We start from the raw sequence: 24,282 nt of genomic DNA, 5'->3' as shown, positions 1-24,282 counted from the left end.
CAATGCCTTCCTCAAGATTGTTAGACCTACAGGTAGTTACACCGTTATTGCTGCCCACCCCCCTGGTGATTCACCAAGCCCATTGGTTTATTTACTGTTGTCCACACTTCTGTAGATTATCCTTTCATTAAATGCTCCTCAATTAAAGTCTTAGGGCATCCAAGTTTCCTGCTGGGATCTTGAAAGATGAATTGGGTTATTCTCATGAGTTTAAAAAACAACAATTATTAGACAACTGATGACTCTTTAACATTATAGTACCTTATAAAAATGGGTCATCTGCTTCATTTCATGACCATGAACTTCAGTACACTATAGAAAAGTCTTTCTAGTAGCAACTAGGTAGGAGTGATAATTTTACTAAGATCATAATACTAATGATAAGGTAATTTTTATTGAACATCTAAGCTGCAGTGATGATTCTTCCATAGCCTGTCCATGTCTAAACATCCTTGGATCCCATTTGGGATTTAGGCCTATTTAAGTAGGATCTCCCTCCTATTAATGGAATTATTGATATTTGGATCAACTAATTATATTTCTCAACTACCCTCACCACATGAATCTTCCTCATATATTTTTCCTGCTGAGTGATTAAATTCTGTATTACCCAAGAAAAATAATCGACTCGTCTTCAGTAGTATTGTTCACTGACTGTCCTCAGTTTCTGACTTTCCAAAGAACCTTGGCTGAAAGCTAGTTAAATCTCTCATAGTATTTTAGCATGTCTACAATGTAGCTAGAAAGTCCTCAAATTTCATATCACCTTTCTTTTTTAATCACAAAATTGAGATTTTAATCCCAATATTTTGTATGATCCTCTACTTCCCTTTTTATTACATTCTCTTTACTTTATGGTGGCATCATCTGAAAGCAATATAATACTCTTATTGACCTCCTTTTCTAAAAATTAGTTATTGACTCTAGACAGGAAATGTTTGTATGCTCAAAATTGATCCTAAATTACAAATTTTCTCAGAGTTCAACAACAACAACAACAATAAATAAACGACTACTATTTATTGAATTCCTAATATATGCCATACAGTGTTGTAGACATATATCTCATGTAATCTCTACAACAACATTATAAACGTAATTATACCCAATTTACAAATAAGGAAACTGAGTCTTTTTTTTAAATTTTTTTTAAATGTTTATTTTTGGGAGAGAGAGAGAGCATGAGCTGGGGAGGGGCAGAAAGAGAGGGAGACACAGAATCCGAAGCAGGCTCCAGGCTCTGAGCTGTCAGCACAGAGCCTGACGTGGGGCTTGAACTCACAAACCATGAGATCATGACCTGAGCTGAAGTCAGATGCTTGAACAACTGAGCCACACAGGCTCCCCAGGAAGCTGAGTCTTTATTTACATTATTTGTCCAAGTTAAATTAATTTGTAAATGGGGGCACTAGGATTTAATCTGGAATTGTATTCAGAAAACCTTTGGCTGGGGTGCCTGGGTGGCTCCGTTGGTTAAGCATCCAACTTTTGATTTTGGCTCAGGCAATGATCTCGCGATTTGTGAGTTCAAGTTCCACGATTTGTGAGTTCCAATGAACTCACGATTCATGAGTTCAAGCACAGAGCCTGCTTGGGATTCTCTCTCTCTCTCTCTCTCTCTCTCTGCCCCTGCCCCACTTGTGCTCTTTTCTCTCCCTCAAAATAAATAAATAAACATTAAAAAAATAAAAAAGAAAACCTTTGGTTGTAAAAATATACAAGTGGGACTATATCAACCAAAAAGCTTCTGTACAGCAAAGGGAATCATTAACAAAATGAAAAGGCAGACTACCAAATGAGAGAAAATATTTGCAAATCACATATCTGATAAAGGATTAATATCCCAAAACATAAAGAACTCATACAACTAAATAGCAAAAAGACAAACAATCCAAGTAAAAAATGGGCAGATGATCTGAATACATTTTTTTCCAAAGAAGACGTATAGATAACCAACAGACACATGAGAAGGTGCTCAATATTACTAATTATCAGGGAAGTGCAAATGAAAACCACAGTGAGGTATCACTTCACACTGGTTAGAATGGCTATAATCAAAGACAAGAAATAACAAATGTCATGGAGGATGTGGGTATAACGGAACCCTTGTGCACTGTTGGTGGGAAAGTAAATTGGTGCAGCCACTGTGGAAGACAGCACAGAGGTTCCTAAAAAAATTGAACTACCATATGAGTCATCCATTTCGCTTCTGGGTATTTATCTAAAGAAAACAAAAGCACTAACTCGAAAAGGTGTATGCACCCCTGTGTTCACTGCAGCAATGTTTTCAATTCCCTAGAGATGGAAACAACCTTGGTGTTTATCAATGGATGAATGAATAAAGAAATTATGATATACATATATATGTATATATATACATATATGCACTATATACACAATATATATACACATATACACACATATACACAATATACACACATCCACACGTATACACACATATACACAATATATATATTATTCAGCCATAAGAAAGAATGCAATCTTGTCATTTTTGACAATATGGATGGACCTTGAAGGCCTCATGCTAATAAGTGAAGTCAGACAAAGACAAATACTGTATGATCTTACTTATATGTGGAATCTCAAGGAAAAAAAATCCTGAGTTCATAAATACAAAAAACAGATTGGTGGTTGCCAAATGTGGCGGCACGGGACAGGGAGGCAAAATAGGTGAAGGGGGTCAAAAGGTACAAACTTCCAGTTATAAAATAAATAAATACTGGTGACGTATTGTACAGTATTGTGACTACAGCTCACAATACTGCATTGTATATTTGAGAGCTTCTGAGAGTAGATCTTAAAAGTTGTCATCGCTAGAAAAAAATTTGTAACTATGTGCTGTGATGGATGTTAACAAGACTTATTGTGGGGATCATTTTGCAATATATACAAATATTGAATCATTATGTTATGTACCTTAAACTAATAATATGTTATATGTCAGTTATAGCTGAATGAAAAAAAACTTTGGTGAACTTAATCACTGAATTTTAAAAACCAGTTTATGCAGGGAATTTTGTGACATAGTAGACAACAGTCTTAAATCTATTAAGTAAAACTGTTTTCCAGCTTCTAGCTCGATCCCCCAATATTATCTTTTTTTTTAAACCTAGTAGTGACTTTGGGGCGCCTGGGTGACTCAGTTGGTTGGGCGACCGACTTCAGCTCAGGTCATGATCTCCTGGTTCCTGAGTTTGAGCCCCACGTCGGGCTCTGTGCTGACAGCTCAGAGCCTGGAACCTGTTTCAGATTCTGTGTCTCCCCTTCTCTTTACCCCTGCCCCGCTTCCGCTCTGTGTCTCTTTGTCTCTCAATAAAAAATAAACGTTAAAAAAAAAATTAAAAAAAACCCCTAGGGACTTGATGTCACTTTTATGTGATTCAATATTAATTTTAAAGGAACCAGAAAAAATAAATAAAAGAACAAGAGAGATGGCTTTCTGCCATAGAAAAGAGAATAATATATCCCCATGATCATCTACTTTGATGATATGGCTTTATTATAAAGATCAAGATTGGCTTCCATGAGAAAAGTGTTCTTTGTAGCTACAGTGAAAAAAGTAGCTCAACATTAATTACAGAAAACCTAAATCACTGCCTTTGGTAGGCGTTTTTCAACACCCAAAAGTCTGTATTATATAATTACACAAAACAAGTCAACTAGTTTAATTTTGCAGTTAATTCTTCCTGCCAGGGACACAGGAAAACCATGCTCTTTAGAATGAGATTTTCTGAGGAGATGTTACTGTGTCTTTTTTAAGACACTGGAGGGATATCACCACACCTGCTTTGAACATCTTCCAGGCCTAAGTGTTTGGTGTAGAACTCCAGGGTCTCCATGGAGTTGGTTCACGTACTGGAGATGATCCCAAGCCGATTCCTGAAGTAAAGTCTGCCGTTGTCAGCAGGGCTCGGGTGGCCTGTCTCCAGGGTTGACGTAACCTCCCGTTCTGGTGGGTCTGGCAGCCACAGAAACAAACATTTACTGAGCACGTCCTTTGGCAGGCGTCATGCTAGGTGTTGGTTGAGGTCCTTGAATGCCAGCCCTGCCATCTGCTCTCCTGATTACACAGCAGAAAAATCCTTTAGTAGCTGGCACCAGACAGCCCAGCCTACCAGTCATCATGAGAGCACAGCCTCCAATGGTTTGCTCTTCATTTCCTGTCCCGTGCCCAGCTAAAGGAAGTGATGGTTAGGGGGAAGCAGTCACACAGTCTCCATACCGCTCTCTCCTGTAGGTGTTTGGCAGTCCATCATCAAATCACATCAGCTTGCAGATTTACCTTCACCAAGGTGCCTTTTGATTTATGCCTTTGCTTATTTTTCCTTTTTGGTTTTTTTTTAATGTTTATTTATTTATTTGAGAAAGAGAAAGAGACAGAGAGAGAGTGAGTGCAAGCGGGGAGGGGCAGAGAGAGAGGAAGACATGGAATCTGAAGCAAGCTCCAGGCTCTGAGCTGTCAGCACAGAGCTCGATGTGAGGCTCGAACTCACAAACTGTGAAGATCGTGATCTGAGCCGAAGTCAGACACTTAACTGAGTCACCCAGGTGCCCCTATCTTTCCTTTTTAAATCAGCAGTCATTGTGGGAAACAGCCATTTGGAATGTAATACTTTTCTTTTTTTTTTTTTACTACATTTTTTACTACACTTACTACATTTAGTATTTACTAATGTATTTACTACAAAATGGCTGAAGATGTTAATATGGCAAATACTTATTGAGTGTCTATGGGGCACCATGCAAAGCGCTGGGTCCTTGAAGAAGTCCCAGTTGCTTTAATCACCACTGGGCTCACAGTGCAGGGGGGCACAAAGTGGTCTCAGAGCACAGAGGAAGGAATACTGATATTTGCCTGGGAAAATCAAAGAAACTTCATCAATAAGGTAACATTTCATTTGGGTTTGGAGGGATGTCTAGAAGTTTTCTGGGAGAGGCTGCGAAGGATAGAATAAATTTGGGGCAAAGGTACAGAGCATGTGCAAAGGCATATTATCTCATGGAAGGACCTGGTATGTCCAGGAGAAGGAGAGAAATTCAGAGTATTAGGAGTATATAGCATTAAAGGACAGGGTTGGAAGGGTTGGTGCAGCCAGATAGTGGAGGTTTGTGTCAACCATGCTGAGGAGTCTGGGTTGCATCCCAGTCACTAGAAGGTACTCCAACAAGCAATGTAGGGTGTGCAGTTAAATAGAGAGAAATAAATCGCAGGGAAGTGGTTAAGCAAAAGGGAAAAGGAGCCTGATTTAAGCCAGCAGGAGGTATAAAAAAAACTTGTACTATTTGAGTCAAGAGCCACTTCTGTGATGGCATTTATTTAGAGACTATATTTTTATGGTTAATGAAAAAGCAAGGGTATTATTTATTTTAATAGCAAGACCATCTAAAGTGTTATGTAAAACATTGCATTGTTAGAGTACTACACTAAAACAAACTTTGTTTGAATTGAGGAGCTGCCTTAGAATAAATTTAAGTCTCAATAATAGCTATCATTTTGAAATGTATTTAGGACATTTCTTTTGTCCTGAATTTTTATTCAAATTTTATTTTATTTTATCATTATATGTATCTCTTATTGCAGGCAACTTTCTTAGTAAGATGAAGTGGTATATGAATAAATACAAATAAAAGTAAAAATTAAGTAATATATAACATATATGCATACACACAATATGCATATATGTATATATACATTAAAATTTCTGATTTGGCACAAAAACAGACACTCAGATCAATGGAACAGAATAGAGAACCTGGAAATGGACCCACTAATTAGTGTGGCCAACTAATCTTTATTAGTATGGCCAACTAATCTTTGACAAAGCAGGAAAGAATATCCGATTGAATAAAGACAGTCTCTTTAGCAAGTGGTGCTGGGAAAACTGGACAGCGAAAAATGAACCTGGACCACTTTCTTACACCATACACAAAAATGAACTCAAAATGGATGAAAGACCTAAATGTAAGACGGGAAGCCATCAAAATCCTGAAGGAGAAAGCAGGCAAAAACCTCTTTGATCTTGGCTGCAGCAACTTCTTACTCAACACATCTCCAGAAGCAAAGGAAACAAAAGCAAAAATGAACTATTGGGACCTCATCAAAATAAAAAGCTTTTGCACAGCGAAGGAAACAATCAGCAAAGCTAAAAGGCAACCGATGGAATGGGAGAAGATATTTGCAAATGACATATCAGATAAAGGGTTGGTATCCAAAATCTATAAAGAATGTATCAAACTCCACACCCAAAAAACAAATAATCCAGTGAAGAAATGGGCAAAAGACATGAATAGGCACTTCTCCAAAGAAGACATCCAGATGGCCAACCAACACATGAAAAAATGCTCAACATCACTCATCATCAGGGAAATACAAATCAGAACCACAATGAGATACCACCTCACACCTGTCAGAATGGCTAACATTAATAACTCAGGCAAGAGCAAATGTTGGTGAGGATGCGGAGAAAGAGGATCTCTTTTGCACTGCCGGTGGGAATGCGAACTGGTGCAGCCACGGTGGAAAACAGGATGGTGGTTCCTCAAAAAATTAAAAATAGAACTACCCTATAACCCAGCAATTGCACTACTAAGTACTTATCCAAGGGATACAGGTGTGCTGTTTCGAAGGGGCATATGCACCCCAGTGTTTATAGCAGCACTATCAACAATAGCCAAAGCATGGAAAGAGCCCAAATGTCCATCAATGGATGAGTGGATAAAGAAGATGTGGTATAAATATACAATGGAGTATTACTCGGCAATCAAAAGAATGAAATCTTGCCATTTGCAACAACGTGGATGGAACTAGAGTGTGTTATGCTAAGCGAAATTAGTCAGAGAAAGACAAATATATGACTTCACTCATATGAGAACTTTAAGACACAGAACAGATGAACACAAGGGAAGGGAAGCAAAAATAATATAAAAACAGGGAGGGGGACAAAACAGAAGAGACTCTTAAATATGGAGAACAGAGGGTTACTGGAGGGGTTGTAAGAAGGGGGAGGGGCTGAATGCGTAAGGGGCATTAGGGAATCTACTCCTGAAATCATTATTGTACTATATGCTAACTTGCAGGTAAATTAAAAAAATAAAAATAAATTTTAAAAAATTCTGTTTGGTTTTGGTTAATGAGAACATTATTTTTAGTTCTTCTGGACCTCTCAAAAATTTCAGGTCAATAGTTTCCAAACATTTGTGTCCTATGTGGAATCTCAGAGCCTGGGTATTAGCATGGAGGTATATCAGCCTGGAGGCAGCTAACGCCTGTATGTGTGATTTTAAGTAATTCTTGAGAAAAAATACTTAAATGTCTGTATTTGTTTATATCGTTTTTTGATGATGGTCAAGGAAACCCTTGGCCTAACAACTCTTCACAGAGATCTAGAAGAGTGTGGTGAATCCAAGCTGGCTTATACCAATCTAAACTTTTCCTCATCTTATTGGTAAAATAGATCACTGACCCTGTGGCCTGGTATCTTACCTATGTTTCCTTCAGGGCACCAGTCCAAAACACTATGCAGAATCTGATAGGCAGGTTCATTGAACATAGTTTTTTTTATTTTGAATGAAAGAAAATGGTGACCACAAAGGATCATGTATATATGATATTTGGTAACCTTATTGCTCTAATTAATTTCCTTCCTTCATTCTATCTATGTGCTCAGTTACCCACTATCAATCATAAAGATAACAACTTAATCATTACTTTATGGAGTTTTCCCTAATCTTGTTGATTAAGTTAATCGCACCTTATTAGATACACTTTCACAACATCTTGTACCAACAACTCTTTTGTAGTATTTATGACGGTTATAGTTTACATTTATTTGTATGACCTTTTGTTTAACATCTGTCTACTCCAAAAAATTTTACATTCTCTCAGGAACAGGGAGCCTTTTTTTTTTTTTTTTTTTTTTTTTGCTTATTGTTTATATCTCAAACACTTAGCACAATGCCTAACCCATAATAGAGACTCAGAATTGTGTTGAATGTGGAAATAAATGAATGGACATGAGTACAAATGAGTATGGTGGCCACTTTTGTACCTTCATGGATCACAAATGGTGGGTGAGTGTCCAGCAGCCCTAATCAGCAGGGGGCTGATGTCTTTTCTTAACCTGTTCTTGTTGCCTGAAGGTGTGGGTCTCTTTTTTGGTGATTCATGTGACAAAAGATTATGTAGACTGTCTGATCTCTGGGAAGCTTGTTACATATAAAGTAAAGTGACTTGTTCACATGTCACAACTCACTGCTCAGAATTTTAAGGGGGAAAGAATTTGAGAATAGAGCTAATTTCATATATTGGGGTTTACAATGAACTAAGTCCTTTTCTGGAATATGCAATGTATTTGAAATAACCGAAAGTACCTGAGATTGAAGTAAAAAAAAGAATAGAGATGTTCCTTAGCTTCTCTGACACATTCATCCTGTTTGGAGTCATTGCAGTGAAGGCTTTCATTCACTTGGCTTTTTTGGGACCCATGTCAACAGTGAATCCCAACACAGACGGTCATGTTACTCAGACTGGGAGCTGTCTGTACCATTTTTTCACTAATAAATTATATCAGTGAGCAGGCAGCATGCATGGAACAATGGAAAGAATGTATGTTTTGAGACAATATGACCCGAGTTCAAGATCTGGACAGGCTTTGTATTGACTAACTAAAAGGTGCTGGGAATGTTCCATATTCTCTTCAAACTTCAGTTTCTTCTTTAAAAAAAAAAAAAAAAAAAAAAAAAAGAGAGAGATAATAATGCTTATCTTGCACTGATGATTAAAAAAGCCAATGTCTGTAAAGCACCTAGCATATTACTAGTATCATTAATTTCAGGATTAAATTAATTTTCAGAAAAAAAGATTCTGAATCAATTGAAAAATGCCTTAGAAATATTTCCATAGGTATCCTGGAAGTCTTGGCAAACTATGCCAATAATAGAAAGATTAATTTCTACTTGCATGGAACTGAATAATAGACTTACATTGTAAAAGTTAACAAACTCATGTGATACTCTTAACCAAATACCAAGCGGGAAAAGATTATCCCCTAAGAATGTTAATACTTAAAAAAAAATACGCTCTCAGAGTGCTTGGGTGGCTCAGTCGGGTAAGTGTCTGATTTTCGCTCAGGTTGTGATCTCGCTGTTCGCTGTTCGTTGGTTCGAGCCCCACAACGGGTTCTGTGCTGACAGCTGGTAGCCTGGAGCCTGCTTCAGATTCTGTCTCCTTCTCTCTCTGCCTCTCTGCCGCTTCACACTTTCTCTGACTCAAAAGTAAATAAACATTAAAAAAATAATTTAAAAAAATACGCTCTCTTCTTTGGGCACACAGTGTCTTTATAGACCAAGTAATAATTAGAATGTCTGTGGTGGAAAGCTGCAGGGAATGAGAGCTTTGTACTGGGTAAATGCAGAGCAGCGCGGGGCAGGTTGAGCGCTATCCAAGCCTCAGGATGGGAGGAACCTCATTTTCCCTGACACTTGCCAGCAAGGCTGAGATCCCTATCCTGCCTCAGCTGCTGCTGCTGCTGCTTAAGAGCAGAGAGGGCAGAGATTTCCTTGTCCTGCCCTGCAAAATCTTGCACTTCAGTTCAGCAAGGACAGGTCAGGTGGAGGTTGGGGACTTGGAACCCAGTGGGGAAGCAGGGGATTTTGACTCTTGTTTCGGTTCAGTACTTGGCAAAAGAACAGAGGGCTCCTTCCAAGGAAATGATCTGGGTGCGGGCCAGGTGGAGTTGTGGGTGGATGCTATATTGAGTAGCAGCAGTTGAGAGAGGGAGCAAGTACTAAGCTCTCAGGTCTCTGTTCCAGAGAATTTTCTCCACTTTCGGCACTTGGTATGCCACCTGTGCACCAGACCCCAGGTGTGTCTTGAACAGAGTTTGGGTACGTTGCTTAATGTGAGCAAAGCCTGTGTTTCTATTGAAACGTAGAATCTACTCTTGTCGTGTTGATGGTGCTGGAATTATTTGGCTGAGGCAGGGCAAATTTCATGTATTGATGGGTAATGAGAAAGGCCTTTCCTGGTCTCTGCATCGGATTCTAAACAACTGGCTAAGGAACGCTGACAGCTGAGAGAAGAAAAGAGCTGGAAAGCGGATGCCTGATAGCTTCTCTGGTGCATTCGTTTTGCTTGGGGTCATATGGTGCATTTTCTTTCATTGTAGAAAAATGATCTATTCCCTTGCTGCTTTAGTTGGTGGACCAGAGTCCCCAGGGGCTTTTCCCATTTTAGCGTGGCTGACTCTTAAAAGAAATAGAATGCAGCAAAAGTAAAATATTACCAATTATTCCTACATTTTAGAGTTTAATGTTTTGTTTGGTGCTTCCATCACTTTGGGTCTTGCTTTAGGTATGTCTCTTCTGTCCTCCTGGCCAAACCACCCACAAACTAAAGAATATAACCCGCCTTGTACAGTTACGTATATGCTCTGTAGCCCTGTGTGTTAATTCCTAGTGCTTTTTAATATATCAAGTTGACATTTCTGATGGTGATTAAGATGACATGAATTTTATGAGATCAACTGAAGTAAAATAAAACCCAGAACTAAAGGCTCCTATACATCACTACAAAAATTGCCTACCTCATCTTAGAAACCTCCCCTAAGCTTCAAGGTCCAGATCAAATTCTGCCAAGCTCAGAAAGCCTTCTCTGCCGTCAATAAGCAGATCTGTTTCCCCCATGTTATGATTTCCTAGTTGCCCTTTTCTGCATCACCCATTTGACACTTCTTTTCTTCCTCCCCCTCCCTCTCCCCTCCCCGCCCCCTCCTTATTTTTCTTCTTCTTCCTCCTCCTCCTCCCCTTCTTCTTCTTCTTCTTCTTCTTCTTCTTCTTCTTCTCCTTCCTCCTCTTCTTCTTCTTCCCACCTCCTTCTCCTTCTTGCCATATTCCTTTAATTGTCATGAAAGAGGTTCAGGGGACTTTAAGGTTTTATATCTATGGTAGATAGTTTTAACATCTGTCAGTAATTCCAATTTTCACCTTGCATATCTTCCCTCTATCTCCTTTAATAGATGTTTTAATGTGGAAAGATGCTTTTAAAATGTTAGGTTTTCATTTCGTTTCATTAAAATATCCATTTCCTCATCTTGTCATTGCCAAAGAACAGTCTTGCTCATTTTTGAGAAACCACGTAAGTTGCTCGAACTCAGACTTTATTTCTTCTTCAGTTCCAATGATTTTCTGGTTTGCACAGTTATCCCCTTTTCTACTTGTTCCACTCTCTCCTTCCATGGTTCAGTGCAATTCTCCAATCTTTTCCTGTGATGGGGAACAGCCTTCTCTCTGGGTCAAATGCAGTGATTCCAGTGATCAGTGGAGAAACTACACTGTGGACAAAACTTTCCAGTCCTTCTGACAGAAGAAGGCCAACACTCAATTATGCTTTTCACATACGAGCTTCTCTTCCTTCTTCTTCCTCTGGCTTCTTCTTATTTGTAGTAGCTTAGCGATTTCCATCAAATTGCCCAGCTTGGGATTGCTTATGAATTTCCTTCCTGGAGAACAATAATGGCAAAATGGACAGGGTAAAGTATCATTTAGATCCTTCCAGGACAGACTGACTCAAGAGAGACAGAAGTTATGCCCACACTGGGTCTTTCAAGTAGTCCAGACAGATGGGACAGCTAGCCCCTATTTGGAAGCCTGCCAGGGACGTCACACACTCCATTGAGCCATGAACAAAGGTGGTGGATGAGGTAATCTGCTCTGTAGTAAAGCCTGGCCCGCTAGCACTCAGGACCCAGTGAGCGATGGGTATCCTCCCACAGACCTTGGAAACTGACCAGCTTTCATTTTCACCGGATTGGCATGTTGATGATAGCTTGTATAAACCTGTTTATCCCTTTGCCCCTTAGCTCTAGAGTCTGTTGCCAAGAATACTCCACAGGCTGGAGTCGATTACATCCTAGAACAGATTAGCTGGGCTGCTGTTTTTTCCACTCAATGATGTAAAGTCAGGCTTCATGACTTTCCTGTTCAAGAAAGTAGCTTTAGTCCAAGACTAGGAATCTTTCCTGGAGCAAATGGCTGAGCCCCTCTCTGGCCAGAGACTGCTGTGGCCCCAGAGCCTGGGTTCCAACACCTATTTCCCATTCTGCATTGTGGTTTGCTTTGTTGCATGTTTACATAAAAGTCTATAGTGACCTCCTTATGAACCAGGACGTTTTAAATATCTTAAGTGAGTTTTTGTTTTCCATCCTGTCCAGCACAAATAGGAACCCAAGAAGTATTTATTGTGTGGTGCTATTTCTCCCCATTTTGTTGATCAATCAAAAACTGATTCAACACCTATTCTGTGCCAACAACTGTTATTCCATGCCAGGGAGATGTTGTGAACAAGGCACACATGGTCTCTGCCTTTGATCAGAAATAATTTCCTTCCTTATCGAGGAAAGGAAAATCAAGCAGGAGAATGTAAGAAGAGGCTGGAAAGGGAAGGAAAATCAGGTAGTTAGAAGAAACACTATGATTTGTTTGGAAAGTGCATACATTGCCCCCATTCTCATTTTCATAGTAAAGTTTTAGAAGTTAAAAACAATGGCTCTGGAGTGAGTTCCCTGCTTGTGTTCAGATTCTCATTCTGCTTCCTTTCGGGGTGGCCTTGGCATTGTTATTTAATCTCACTGAGGCTCACTTTGTGCTATTAATAGAGCCTACCACTTCCAATTAGATGATGTTGGGTGCCCAGCTCATAATGTGTGCTTAATTAGTGTCAGTGGTTATTAATTTTATTAGTATTATTAGCTGCCGCTATCTCTACACGTGAAGGAAGGGTCATGTCAACACCACCGGGAATAGGGTGGAGACAGCCCAGGCTGGGAGTTTGCTCAATGGTTTCCTTTCCCAGATGGCAGAGCTGCCTTCAGGCTCTCTGAACAACTCTGAAGGGTGTGCTGGAACCTTCCATATCTGGACATAATCTGACATTTGTGGGATTCCCAGCTCTCACTTTCTGCTGGCAGTCGTCCTCTTGCTCCCACTAAGCCTTACTAAATGGGAGAATATATGGAGGAAAAAAGAAATTTCCTCCCTTCTTTGGCCTCCTGGTTGTAAGTTTACTTATGAGGGAAGAATGGTGTTCAATATCTTGTGGGTTAAGCTCTCCTGGCTAGAACTTTGTTTTCTCCAATACTAACAAAATGGATTTTCTTCCCCCACCCCACCCTTTCTTGTTAATAGGGTGCTGAGAAAATTTTGTCAATGAATGAATCAGGAGAACTGCAAGACCTCTTAACCAAAATTGAGGTAATTGTGCTTTTAGCAACTTATTTTAGTAATCAAAATGTTAAAACACATTCTGATTGTAATTGAGTTTTCCTAATTGAATTTTTCTCCCCGTGTTCTTACAAATATATAATGGGATACGTGTGGCAGTTTTCATTTGGTATCACCTGCCATTAGGTTTGCTCCAGCTAGAGTGACTTTGGTGTTAGCTTCTCCCCACCTCATAGTATTAGGTGAGAATCCCAGTCAGCTTTATTAGAGCCTAATTCTCTGTAATAGAGCTGTTGATGAGGTGTTTCAGAATCAGGCAATTGTCTTGAAGCACGTTTACAATTTTTCATTTAAATTATCTTTCCCACGGACCAGCTTATCATTTCTAAAGATTTCAGAAAAATTATTTCTCCTAAAGTGCACACCTTAATTTTGTTCCAATACTTACAATCGTAGCGTCAGAGAAATGCATGTTCAAATATGTAATGTATCAAATCAATATGGAACCAGAAAGTCCTCTGCTAAACTATATTATCAGCCTGTTTCTCCCATAGGTAGGAAAGTCATATCTTTTCTGGCCCAAACTGGGACACTTTGAGAGTAAAGAGGGTGTGTTAATGATTTCTCTGGGACAGCACACATGCACCAGGACATTCCCAGGTGAATTAGGCAATATGGGCACCCAGTATCTATAAGCCCTGCCAGCTCTTCTTGGTCTAGTCTCCTCCACTGACCTCACCTCTGATTCTCTACCACTTTTTGTTCTTTAGTTGCAAGAGACAACTCTCTGTGGCTTCTTCCTACCATTCCTTTGTGCAAGCTGTTTTGTCTGCCTAGAATGCTCTTATTCCAGGTCCTCATTTACTTACACCATCTTCAAGGCCCATCTTACAGTATCCTTTCTTCCCCAGATCATTCCTGGTCTCTCGCACCTTGGAATTTTTATAACCCTCTTTCTGTTGGGTGCTTACCACAATCCTTTGACTTGTGTATTACCTTTCCTTGGGTATTTGATGGGTGTCCCAAATGAACCAAGGGCTCCTTGGTTTTAGGAATCATGTTTCATTCCTATTGTGATTTCTTTTTTTTTTTAATTTTTTTTAACATTTATTCATTTTTGAGAGATAGAGCATGAGCAGGGAAGAGAGAGGGAGACACAGAATCTGAAGCAGGCTCCAGGCTCCGAGCTGTCAGCACAGAGCCCGATGCGGGGCTCCAACTCACGAACCGTGAGATCATGACCTGAGCCAAAGTCGGACGCTCAACTGACTGAGCCACCCAGGCGCCCCCCTATTGTGATTTCTTCCAGAAGGACAAACACAGTGAGGGCATGGACTATATAGTCAGCAACTCCTCTCAGCTTGAAAATCTGTGTGGATGGACTTCTTTCTTTCTTTTTGTCCCTATACTTGACTCCAACCCCCTGAAACCATGAGTTTAGGTTAATGCATATCTTTTATTTAAATGATTTAACTTGGTTAATGTGCATTATTGTTTTCTGTGTACATTTTTAATTTATGTCATGCTGTTATGTAATATAGCATTGCATTTTTGTTGTGTAATATTTTACACAAATATTTTTTATTTTGTTGCAAATTGTCTTCACTAGGCACTATGTTTTTAAGGACCATGTATGTTGCTATGTGAACATTTAATACATTTCTTCTAACTACTCCATGATGGAAACATATCTGTATTGTCCAAAGTGGTAACCATGGGCTGTATGTGGCTATCGAGCACTTTATAGTCACTGTTATAGCAAGTAATATGGCTAGTGTGACTGAGAAACTGAAATTTTAATTTTATTTAATTTTATTTGATTTAAAATTAAATTTAAATAGCCAAATGTAGCTAGTGGCTCCTGTTTTGGACAGTGCAGCTCTGTGGTACATACCCACTATTTTTTATCTACCTGCTTTTCCATTGATGGATACCCAGATGTCATTCAGTACCCTCCTCAAACACTGCTTCCAGGAACACCCTTGAACATGTTCCTTATGGATTTCTCTGGGAGTAGAAATTGCTTAAGCATACACTTAATTTTCCAAGTAGATGGCTCTCTGGACTGGTTGCACCTTTCAAGTACTCCCTGTTGTAGGGAAAGACGTTTTTAGGTGTTCCCACATTCCCCCCCCCCCCACGATTCTTGACAATATTTTACATTGTTCTCTAATTTACCGTTTTCTAGTTTTTGCTAGGGTAGTAGGTGTGAAGATATATTGCCTTATTGTTTTAATTTACATTTTTCTGATTACCACTGAGTTTGAGTGTCCCATTGTATGCTTGTTAAATTTTAAATTTCTTGGGGCACCTGGGTGGTTCAGTCAGTTAAGCGTCTGACTTCAGCTCAGGTCATGATCTCCCATTTCATGAGTTCCAGCTCCATGTTGGGGTCCATATTGACAACTCAGAGCCTGGAGCCTGCTTCAGATTCTGTCTCCCTCTCTCTGCCCCTCCCCCACCTTGCACTCTCTCTCTCTCTTTCTCTCTCTTTCTCAAATATAAATAAACATTAAAAACATTTTAAATTTCTTGTGTAAACTGTGTATTCTTATACCTTCCCTGTAAAAGTCTTAGAATTGTCTTTTTTTTTTCGGTTGAGTTTTGGAAGAATCTTCTACATTCTAAATATATGTTTTCTTTGTTTTAGTCATTGTCAATGTTTCCTTTCCTTTTTTCAGTTTCTTTCGTGATGTCCGTCACCCAACAGAAATCCTCTGATATAATCAAATTGATCATGCTTCCTCATAACGAAGTAGTCTTTTATCTTAACGTTACATAGATATTATCCTGCATTCCCTTCTATTAACTTTATAATTTTTCATACCTAGGTCTTTACTTCATACAGAATGCACTTGCATTTTCTTATTTATGATGAGATAGCTTCCCCAAACCAGCTACTAAATAATCTACTATTTTTTTTTATTCCTCTGTTGTGCCAATTTTATATCATAATAAATACCCATGTGTACTTGGGTCTTGGTTTGACTCTCTACTGAGTTCCTTTGCCAGTCTTATTGTAGCAATATCATCCTGTTTTTATTTCTGTGGCTTAACAGCATCTTTTAGAGTCATATAGGGTAAATCTCTCTCATTACTCTTTTTAAAGATTGATGATCGGCTTAGCTCTTCATGGACTTTTATTCTTTGAGTCTACAATCCCTTAATTCTGCAACTTGGTGAACACCATCTTGCTATATAACATAACCTCTGTCTCTCAGCTCAAAGAATTTTGGAAAGAAGATTTTTTTCTCTTCATCAAATCTGTCTCCATTCTACAGATGGCATAAATAAGGTGCAGACATTTAAGACTATTCATGATGTTGAAAAGAATTGTATGGTACTGACTTCTGCTGTTGTAGGAGCTGTAAGGTGTTATAACTCTGTTGGGCTGCTTTTCCCATGTAACAAAACTGGTAGAGAAATTGTAGCCATCCAAAGAAAGCCCTAATTTGCCTGTGAGAGGAGCTAGGGCTTAAGGCACACTAGCCTAGGTAAAGATATTGACCCTCAAGAGAGGCAGTTGGAAGAGCCAGGAAAAGGGGATAAGGGATGCAAAATTCCAGTCTAAACCCATCCCATTCTTCAAGTTGACTTTTGGCAGTGGAGTAGGAGTTAAATATTCACCCGGTTGGAAACATTGGAGTCTTTACTATGTAGCAAGTAACATTCTTGATGTTTTGTATGTATTAAGTGATTGAAACGTCACAACAACTCTGCAGGTCAGTTTCTATTATTATCCCCTTTTTACTAACCAGGAAATGGAGGCACAGAGATTAAATCACTTTCTGAAGACCTTACAGACAGTGTTTGATTCATGATTATAATCACCCTGACTTAAAAACCCATGGTCGTAAGCATGAATCTATGCTTCCATGACTCTCAAATTAAGTGGCATGTAGTTGTCTGGGAAATCTGACCATATGTGGTAGGACCCAAAGCTCAAGTGAGAAGTTTGCTGTGAGGTAGACAGAGTATGAGGTCCAGGGAGCAGACGAGGTTTTAACACTGGACTCCAAAACTAGAGGGGAGGCCATCCTGAAAGATGGATAAATTGGTGATAACTTTAGAGAGAAACCAGACAGATCTTGCCAAGTTCTAGTTTGCTGTTAGTTCGTACTACATGGTAGATGATGACTATCCTGGTCCTCATAATTCAGGTCCCAGTTTTTAACAGTTATTCCAAATGATGGTGAAGAAAGAGAGGTAGCAGTTATGGTTGGGCCATCAGAAATGGAGTCAACAAATAATTTCAAATTTCCAAGTCGAAGCCTCTTAGCATACATCCAGCCCAAGTGAACATTGCTCTGGGAAGTCAAGTGGGCCTGATTCATTGGTGAAAATTGTCACTGGATTTAAATATGAGGATATGGCTAAAGCCAGCAGAAGCAAGTGAAATATAACAATAGCTAGTGTGAATACTTGAGTTCAGTGGAGCTAGATGCACCTGGGATGATTCTGTTCCTGAGACAGAATTTGCAGGGTATATAGTGTGAGCTCCTAATATATGTAGTGTGAGCTCCTAATATATAGTGTGAGCTCCATGTGGACACAAGATCCTTGTCTCTTTTGTTCTATTCTGTACCTTTAGTGCCTAGAACAGGGATTGGCAAATAACAGACAATAAATATTTGTTAAGTGAGAAGATGAATGAATCCTCTGTCATCCAAGGTTCCTTTTTTGAAAAGGCAAAGCAGTGAGCTGATGAAAAGGAAGAGAAAAATAATTATTTTATGTAGGATAGTGCTTGAATGAAAGGATGAAATGAAAACACCATTTTAGTAATATTTATTTATTTATTTATTCATTTATTTATTTATTTATTTATATTAATAAACAAGCTGGAGATTAGAAGCAAAGAAGTGTCTACGATTCCCCTAAAACAATAACCATGATGGATAGCTGATCCTGCTGGTGTTCACACAGAGGAAGCCCGGGGAGCCTTGAGATGTATTAGCAAACACCTGGTTATGGCAGATACTGAATTAAAGATTGCAGATGGTAGAGAAGCTCCAAGTAAGCTCTTGCCTTGCTATTTTTTTTTAAAGTTATGAACAAACATTCTTGTCATTTCTAATGAGATTGCCAACATATGCCCATTTCGTGTCCTTTTTTTCTTGTAAAATCTGACTCTCTCCCCTGAGGGCTGGTGATTACTTATTTATTGTTCACGAAGAACACAAGGTTTTCAGCTACACATGGAGGACGCTAGAATGGCACAGGCTATTTTTGCAGGACGTTGATGCTGTCAGGCACTGTCTTAACCCTCCCTGGAGAAACACAGTTCTGGATGGTGACCCTCCCAGTGCGGGGGCGGGGGGGGCGCGGGGTGGCCACGGCATATTCATAGACGCATCAGAGACCACTGACTCACCTGGGAAATCAGGCCATGTACTCTGTCTGCCTCTCGCTGAAATCTGAACATCTTTTTAAGTAGGTTTATGGCAGTCCAGCACACTGGGTTCAAAAATCAGACTCCTATATTTAGGCTAATGAATTTAAGATTATAAGCCACAACTTTCCTCTGTGTCGACAGTTAGTTCAGGGGCTTCTTTCTCAAGGCTGCAAATTACGGGTGCTGGAAACTCTGATCATCAGGAAAGATTGTGTTTATCAGCAGCTTGATCAGACAGAGGTGTTTAGCAGGCACTTAACAAGCATTTTCTGAATTAAATTGTTGAATGTAGTTTAAAACAAAATACATAGACAGAGGTAAATCATCCAGAGATGATTATATGCAAAGTGTGCCCTCTTTGACAATTTGTTATATGGATAAATTTGCTTCATAGACAATCTGGATGACGAGATTTATGGTTACAGAAAATCAGGTAAATTACTTCCTCTTTAGTGGAATACTTAAGAGACTTTCAAGTTGTACTAGAACAGGAATAGGTAAATCTGAGGTTAAAAATAATAAGTGCATCCATGTCCTAATCTCCAGGAAGATAGTGAAAGCCCTTGATATTAGCATCCTCCTTCTATTTTAGATAATAGGAAAATCTCTTTATATTTCTGAATTTGAGTTTGTGCTACAAAGGAAATCCATTTGACAATCATTCATGAGCTCTGTCCTTTCGTCCTCATCCTGTCGATCCTTTGTGAGAGACTCTGGAGTTCTTGTGTGCTTTAATTCTGATGACCACAGTATGGCGTGGACCCATTCAAAGCTAAGGGTAGGGCTGAGGGCTACTATGAAGTGAACAGGGATGTGTCTGGCCTCACTGCTTTATCCCCAGTGCCTTCCACAGTGCCTGGCAAGTAGACACTCAATATTTGTGGAATGAATGAATAAATGAAAGTGTCTCACCCTCTGAGTCTTTTTTTAAAGTCTCTCGCCAAGTGTATGAGAACAGAAAGAGGTAAAAAGAGAGGATGATTTCTCACTCCTTTTTTTTTTTTCTTGAATTCCACCCCAAAGGGACGTGCTTCCACCCAAACCACTATTCAAAGGAGGGCCATTCTGTGAACTCAGTGCTCTGTGTGCTGTTCTCACCCAGGGCTGCATGGTTTCTCACTTTGCTGGGCAACTGGGCACTAAACAGCTAGTTGCTTGAAATTCAGTGTTTCTGCAGTAGACTTCTTCATTGAAAGTGGAAGTCTGTTTTGTTGCTTTTAATAATGACTGTTGTTAACCTCAGTTCTTCCTTCCTCCTTCCTAGAACGTTGTCCATGTTTAGGGCAATTTTCTAGCCCCTTTAACACCTGTACTGGGGGCACAACCATCTACTTACCTGCATCTGATACATTTAATACAAGCCAGTTTTTTCTCGTTGTTGGAATTCTTTAAATTGGAACCGCAGACTAACAAAACTATAACATTATAACAAAAGTGCTCTCTGAAGGAGATAGCTAGGGATGACTGAATTCTTTATTTTTATTAGAAGAACAAATGGAGTAGATTGTACTGGATGGTGTATCGGGAATGAGATACCTGGAGGCTAATGGAGCAGTGAGAGCTCAAGACCCACTCAGAGCCACCCCCACTTCTGCCTCGGTCACAGCATTTATCATTCAACTCTTTTATGTTTGAGGATCCCATGTAATATGTTATTTGAGACAATTATGGATGTAAATAAAGGTGAAAAACTACTACTAAAGAGGAAAGACCATGAGATTTGCTCTTTTGTTAAAAGTTTTTATTTGAATTCCAGTTAGCATACAGTGTAGTATAAGTTTCATGTGTACAATATAGTGATTCAACACTTCCATAACAACAGCCGGTGCTCCTCACAAGGAGTGCTCTCCTTAATCCCCATCACCTATTTAAGCCTTCCCCCACCCACCTCCCCTCTAGTAACCATCAGTTTGTTCTCTACTATTAAGAGTCTGTTTCTTGGTTTGCCTCCCTCTTCTTTTTTTTCCCCTTTGCTCAATTGTTTTATTTCTTAAATTCCACATATGAGTGAAATCATGTGGCATTTTTCTTTCTCTGACTGACCTATTTTGCTTAGCCTAATACCCTCTAGCTCCATCCATGTCATTGCAAATGACAAGATTTCATTCTTTTTGATGGCTGAGTAATAGTCCACTGTATGTATATTTACCACATCTTTATCCATTCATCAGTTGAGGGACACTTGGGCTGTTTCTATAGTTTGGTTATTGTAGATAATGCTGCTATAAACACTAGGGTGCCTGTATCCCTTTGAATTAGTATTTTTCTTTTCTTTGGGTAAATATCTAGTAGGTGGGAATGCAAACTGGTGCAGCCACTTTGGAAAACAGTATGGAGGTTCCTCAAAAACTTAAAAAGAGAACTACCCCATGATCCCACAATTTCACTGCTAGGTACTCACCCAAAGGGATTTGCTCTTGAAGAAAGTTCTTCAAGTTCCAATTTTCTAATTCCCCTGTGACCTAAACATTTCTTACAGTCATTAAGAGTTTTTGTTTCTTTGTTTGTGAAATCAGGCACGTGTGAGAGTTGGGTATAGACGCTATATAATATGTGTGCCATTCTTTTCCTCTCCTCGGTTTATGGCTGAAGCAGCTAATTTTTACTGAGAATGGAAATGCCTTCAGAATCTTTCCAACCCTGTGCTCCAAGACATCAGCTGCTTTCCCAAGACAACTGAGCATTTCATACCTTCCCTGTCAGCAACTTCTCTATGAGGGATGCCATACTAAATATGGACTGCCCACTTACATCTAATTCTCAGATAAATGAGAAATAATTTTTAGTTTTTGTATGTCTCATGCAATGTTGGGGACATACCTATATGAAAATTTATTTGTAGTCTCTCTGAAATTCAAATTAACCAGGCATCTTGTATTTTTAGTTGCAAAATTTGATGACACTATTCTACTTGAAACCCAGATCTAGTTATAATCTAGCACTAATGGGTGAAGTCCCAGAGTCAGGGGCCCTAAAGGTCCTTTCTCCAGGACCTAGGCCAGCCCAATATCTGTTCTGATCAGTAGGTCATTGTATGTGTGTGTGTGTGCGTGTGTGTGTGTGTGTGTGTATAATTTTTTTGAGAAAGAGAAAGAGCACCTGTGTACATAAATGGGAGGGAGGAGCAGAGAGAGAAGGAGAGAGAGAATCTTAAGCAGGCTTTATACCCAGCACAGAGCCTGACACGGGGCTTGATCTCACAACCATGAGGGTATGACCTGAGCTGAAATCAAGAGTTGGATGCTTAACTGACTGAACCACCCAGGTGACCCACAAGTCATTATGTATTTTTAATATAAACTTCTGGCACAGCTCTCGTGAATGTCAAGAATCTATCTATTTTATCATAGTTTTAAAATTTGATAAGAACACCATTATTTACTAATTATATTATAATTTGCTTTTATTACATTTTTTTTCCTTATAATTTGCTTTTAAACTACCCTCTTTTTCCATCACTGGGTTTGGTTTTATTCAATTTATTTTCTAAAGACATTTTAATATTATGTAAAATTACAAATTCACTATACCATGTTTTGGTCGATACTTGCACAAAGAAATGACAAAAACCCGCCTACAAAGTAACTAATTGCCACACACACTCAATCTAACTTTCTGGAAGAGTTTTGAATCTGTAGTCTTGATAAAGTTCCCTCTTTGTGTCATCCGGTTTGCCAATCACTACTTTCCATCAAGTAATTCTGTGCTGCTAAAAATGAGGTATTATGTGGATTTTGCCATCTTGACATAATAGCTAAGTCAAACTATATTGGCAGGTGAACTTTGCTATATACAAAAAGTGCGTATCTGAAAAGTGGGGACATAAATTTTGAAGCAATCATGTCCTTAATGTTTATTTCCCGAAGCACATTCCATAAAGTACTAATTGTGAGAGAATTATGGTTGTTTCCTGGGAAAAGAGTTATCATAGCTGTAAGTGCTGGGGAAACGGTGGGTTAAACCCAGTTAATCAGGTTCCTTTTCATTTGGCTGCTTTGGAGACTTTAGTACGTCAGTTGTGAATCTCCAGAGAACAGTTGTATGTCTGTGTATATAAACCACGTTTGAGTGTGTTTCTGCCTGTGTGTGTGTGTGTGTGTGTGTATTGATTCACATTTCCCAGTTTTATTTTAGCAATTATTCTCTTCACAAAGCCAAGCTTTCAAATATTGCTGCAAACTCCTATTTTGCAAATCAGAAGCTTGTATTAATTCACTTTTCACCTCATCTTCATTCTGTAATGGCTCCTAATCTCCTCACCGCTGATGGATACCACTAGTGAACTCTGGCAAAGGATATGTGCTCAAAGAAGGAAATAGAAATGTGTGTGAATAATTTTCAAAATATTATCCTCGATACAATGCACGGTTACTTTCATTTTAGTAGGAGAGTATTTTATCTTTACTTGAGGTAGAAAGGCAGATAGCCATTGTGGGGCGTTTTATGGACTTGGATAAATACCTTAAGATTTCTATGCCTATTTCCTTAAATATAAAATAAGGATAAAGATGCCTGAATATCTGCTTTACAGTCGAAGGTGTCTGTATGTGTAAAGGATGGCATGAGGGACGATTCTATACAATAATGCATTTGAAAGTGCTTTTAAAAAAACAAAGCATTATTCAAATGTGCAATGTAACGATAAATCTTCAGTTGATAGTGGCTCTTTCACACTCAGCTTTTAGTGTTTTGATTTTCCAGACTCACTATTAGTGATACTGTTCTATAAACAAAGACATTAAACCGTTAAGAGGTACTCAAGGGAAAGTTACAGTACTTCCCTCTTAATGAAAATAACCATTTCCTGAATTGTTTGGTTTGTAAATACGTGTTTTCATATGATAGATCTCCTGAGATCTGGACCCTTTAACCTAAAATGTACCAGTCTTCACAAAACAAGGTTATGCTATTGATGGCCATCAACGGGGTATTAAAGAAAACTTCAGCTAGCTTTCCCCCTGGGTCTATGCATACATGGTAGGTGATTTCAAGTCCACAGCCACCATTGTTTTACCACCATCCACAATGCAGGCAGACAGGAAGGCTGGTTGAGTTGTTCATGCTAACGCCTTTTCTGTCCTGTCTTGTCCCCCTGCCGCCCTCTACAGAGAGTGCAGCATCCACAGGAGTGTCCCTCCTGTGGAGGCTTTGGCTTTCTTCCGTGCTCCGTGTGCCATGGGAGCAAGATGTCAGTGTTTCGAAACTGCTTTACAGACTCTTTCAAAGCTTTGAAGTGCACTGCTTGCAACGAGAACGGCCTTCAACGCTGTAAGAGCTGTGCTGGTTAGCTGGAGATCTCACCCAGGGAGAGCCTCGTTTTATTAACTAAAGTCAATCAAATGGTTTATATGTGTTTTTATTTTTAACTGTCATGTTTATGAGTTAATCAATAAACTTTGTTTAGTATAATTGCCTTTGTTTTCAATTTTTGCTGTGGCCGTTTTTATTGACTCATGAAATAAACGTTTGTTTAACAACTATTTGCCATGCCCTTTGCTAGACCCCGGTTTCTCATTGACATTAGTGGAGTACCCAGTACCCTTTCAGGATATGCAACTCTGATTTGTTAAACGTGTTTGAGTTTCTAAAGAAAAGACTCACTGTATGTAATAGTGCCAATTGCAATGTCACCCTTTTGTCTAGAAGGA

The 24,282-nt window shown here is 39.1% G+C and overlaps 2 protein-coding genes across 2 annotated transcripts in view; one reads left to right on the top strand and one right to left on the bottom strand.

Annotated features, from left to right (window-relative positions):
- Positions 1–24,043, top strand: part of GRXCR1 (glutaredoxin and cysteine rich domain containing 1) — a 127,759-nt gene extending 103,716 nt beyond the window's left edge. Inside the window, exons 3-4 of the mRNA XM_045474212.1 lie at positions 13,204–13,269; positions 23,743–24,043. Coding sequence (XP_045330168.1) covers positions 13,204–13,269; positions 23,743–23,922 — 246 coding nt within the window. The 3' untranslated portion in view covers positions 23,923–24,043. The remainder of the gene's footprint in view (positions 1–13,203; positions 13,270–23,742) is intronic.
- On the bottom strand, positions 10,887–11,692 carry TRIM61 (tripartite motif containing 61). The gene is given in 3 exon segments (XM_045474211.1): positions 10,887–11,361; positions 11,363–11,614; positions 11,616–11,692. Coding segments are annotated over 3 exon segments (513 nt in total). The 3' UTR covers positions 10,887–11,177.
- Positions 24,044–24,282: the final 239 nt, after the last annotated feature.

Source organism: Leopardus geoffroyi, chromosome B1 (assembly GCF_018350155.1).
Source record: "Leopardus geoffroyi isolate Oge1 chromosome B1, O.geoffroyi_Oge1_pat1.0, whole genome shotgun sequence".
Classification (NCBI taxonomy): Eukaryota; Metazoa; Chordata; class Mammalia; order Carnivora; family Felidae; genus Leopardus; species Leopardus geoffroyi.
Note: the sequence above shows the minus strand (reverse complement) of the source record. Positions and strands in the feature narration are given on the sequence as shown.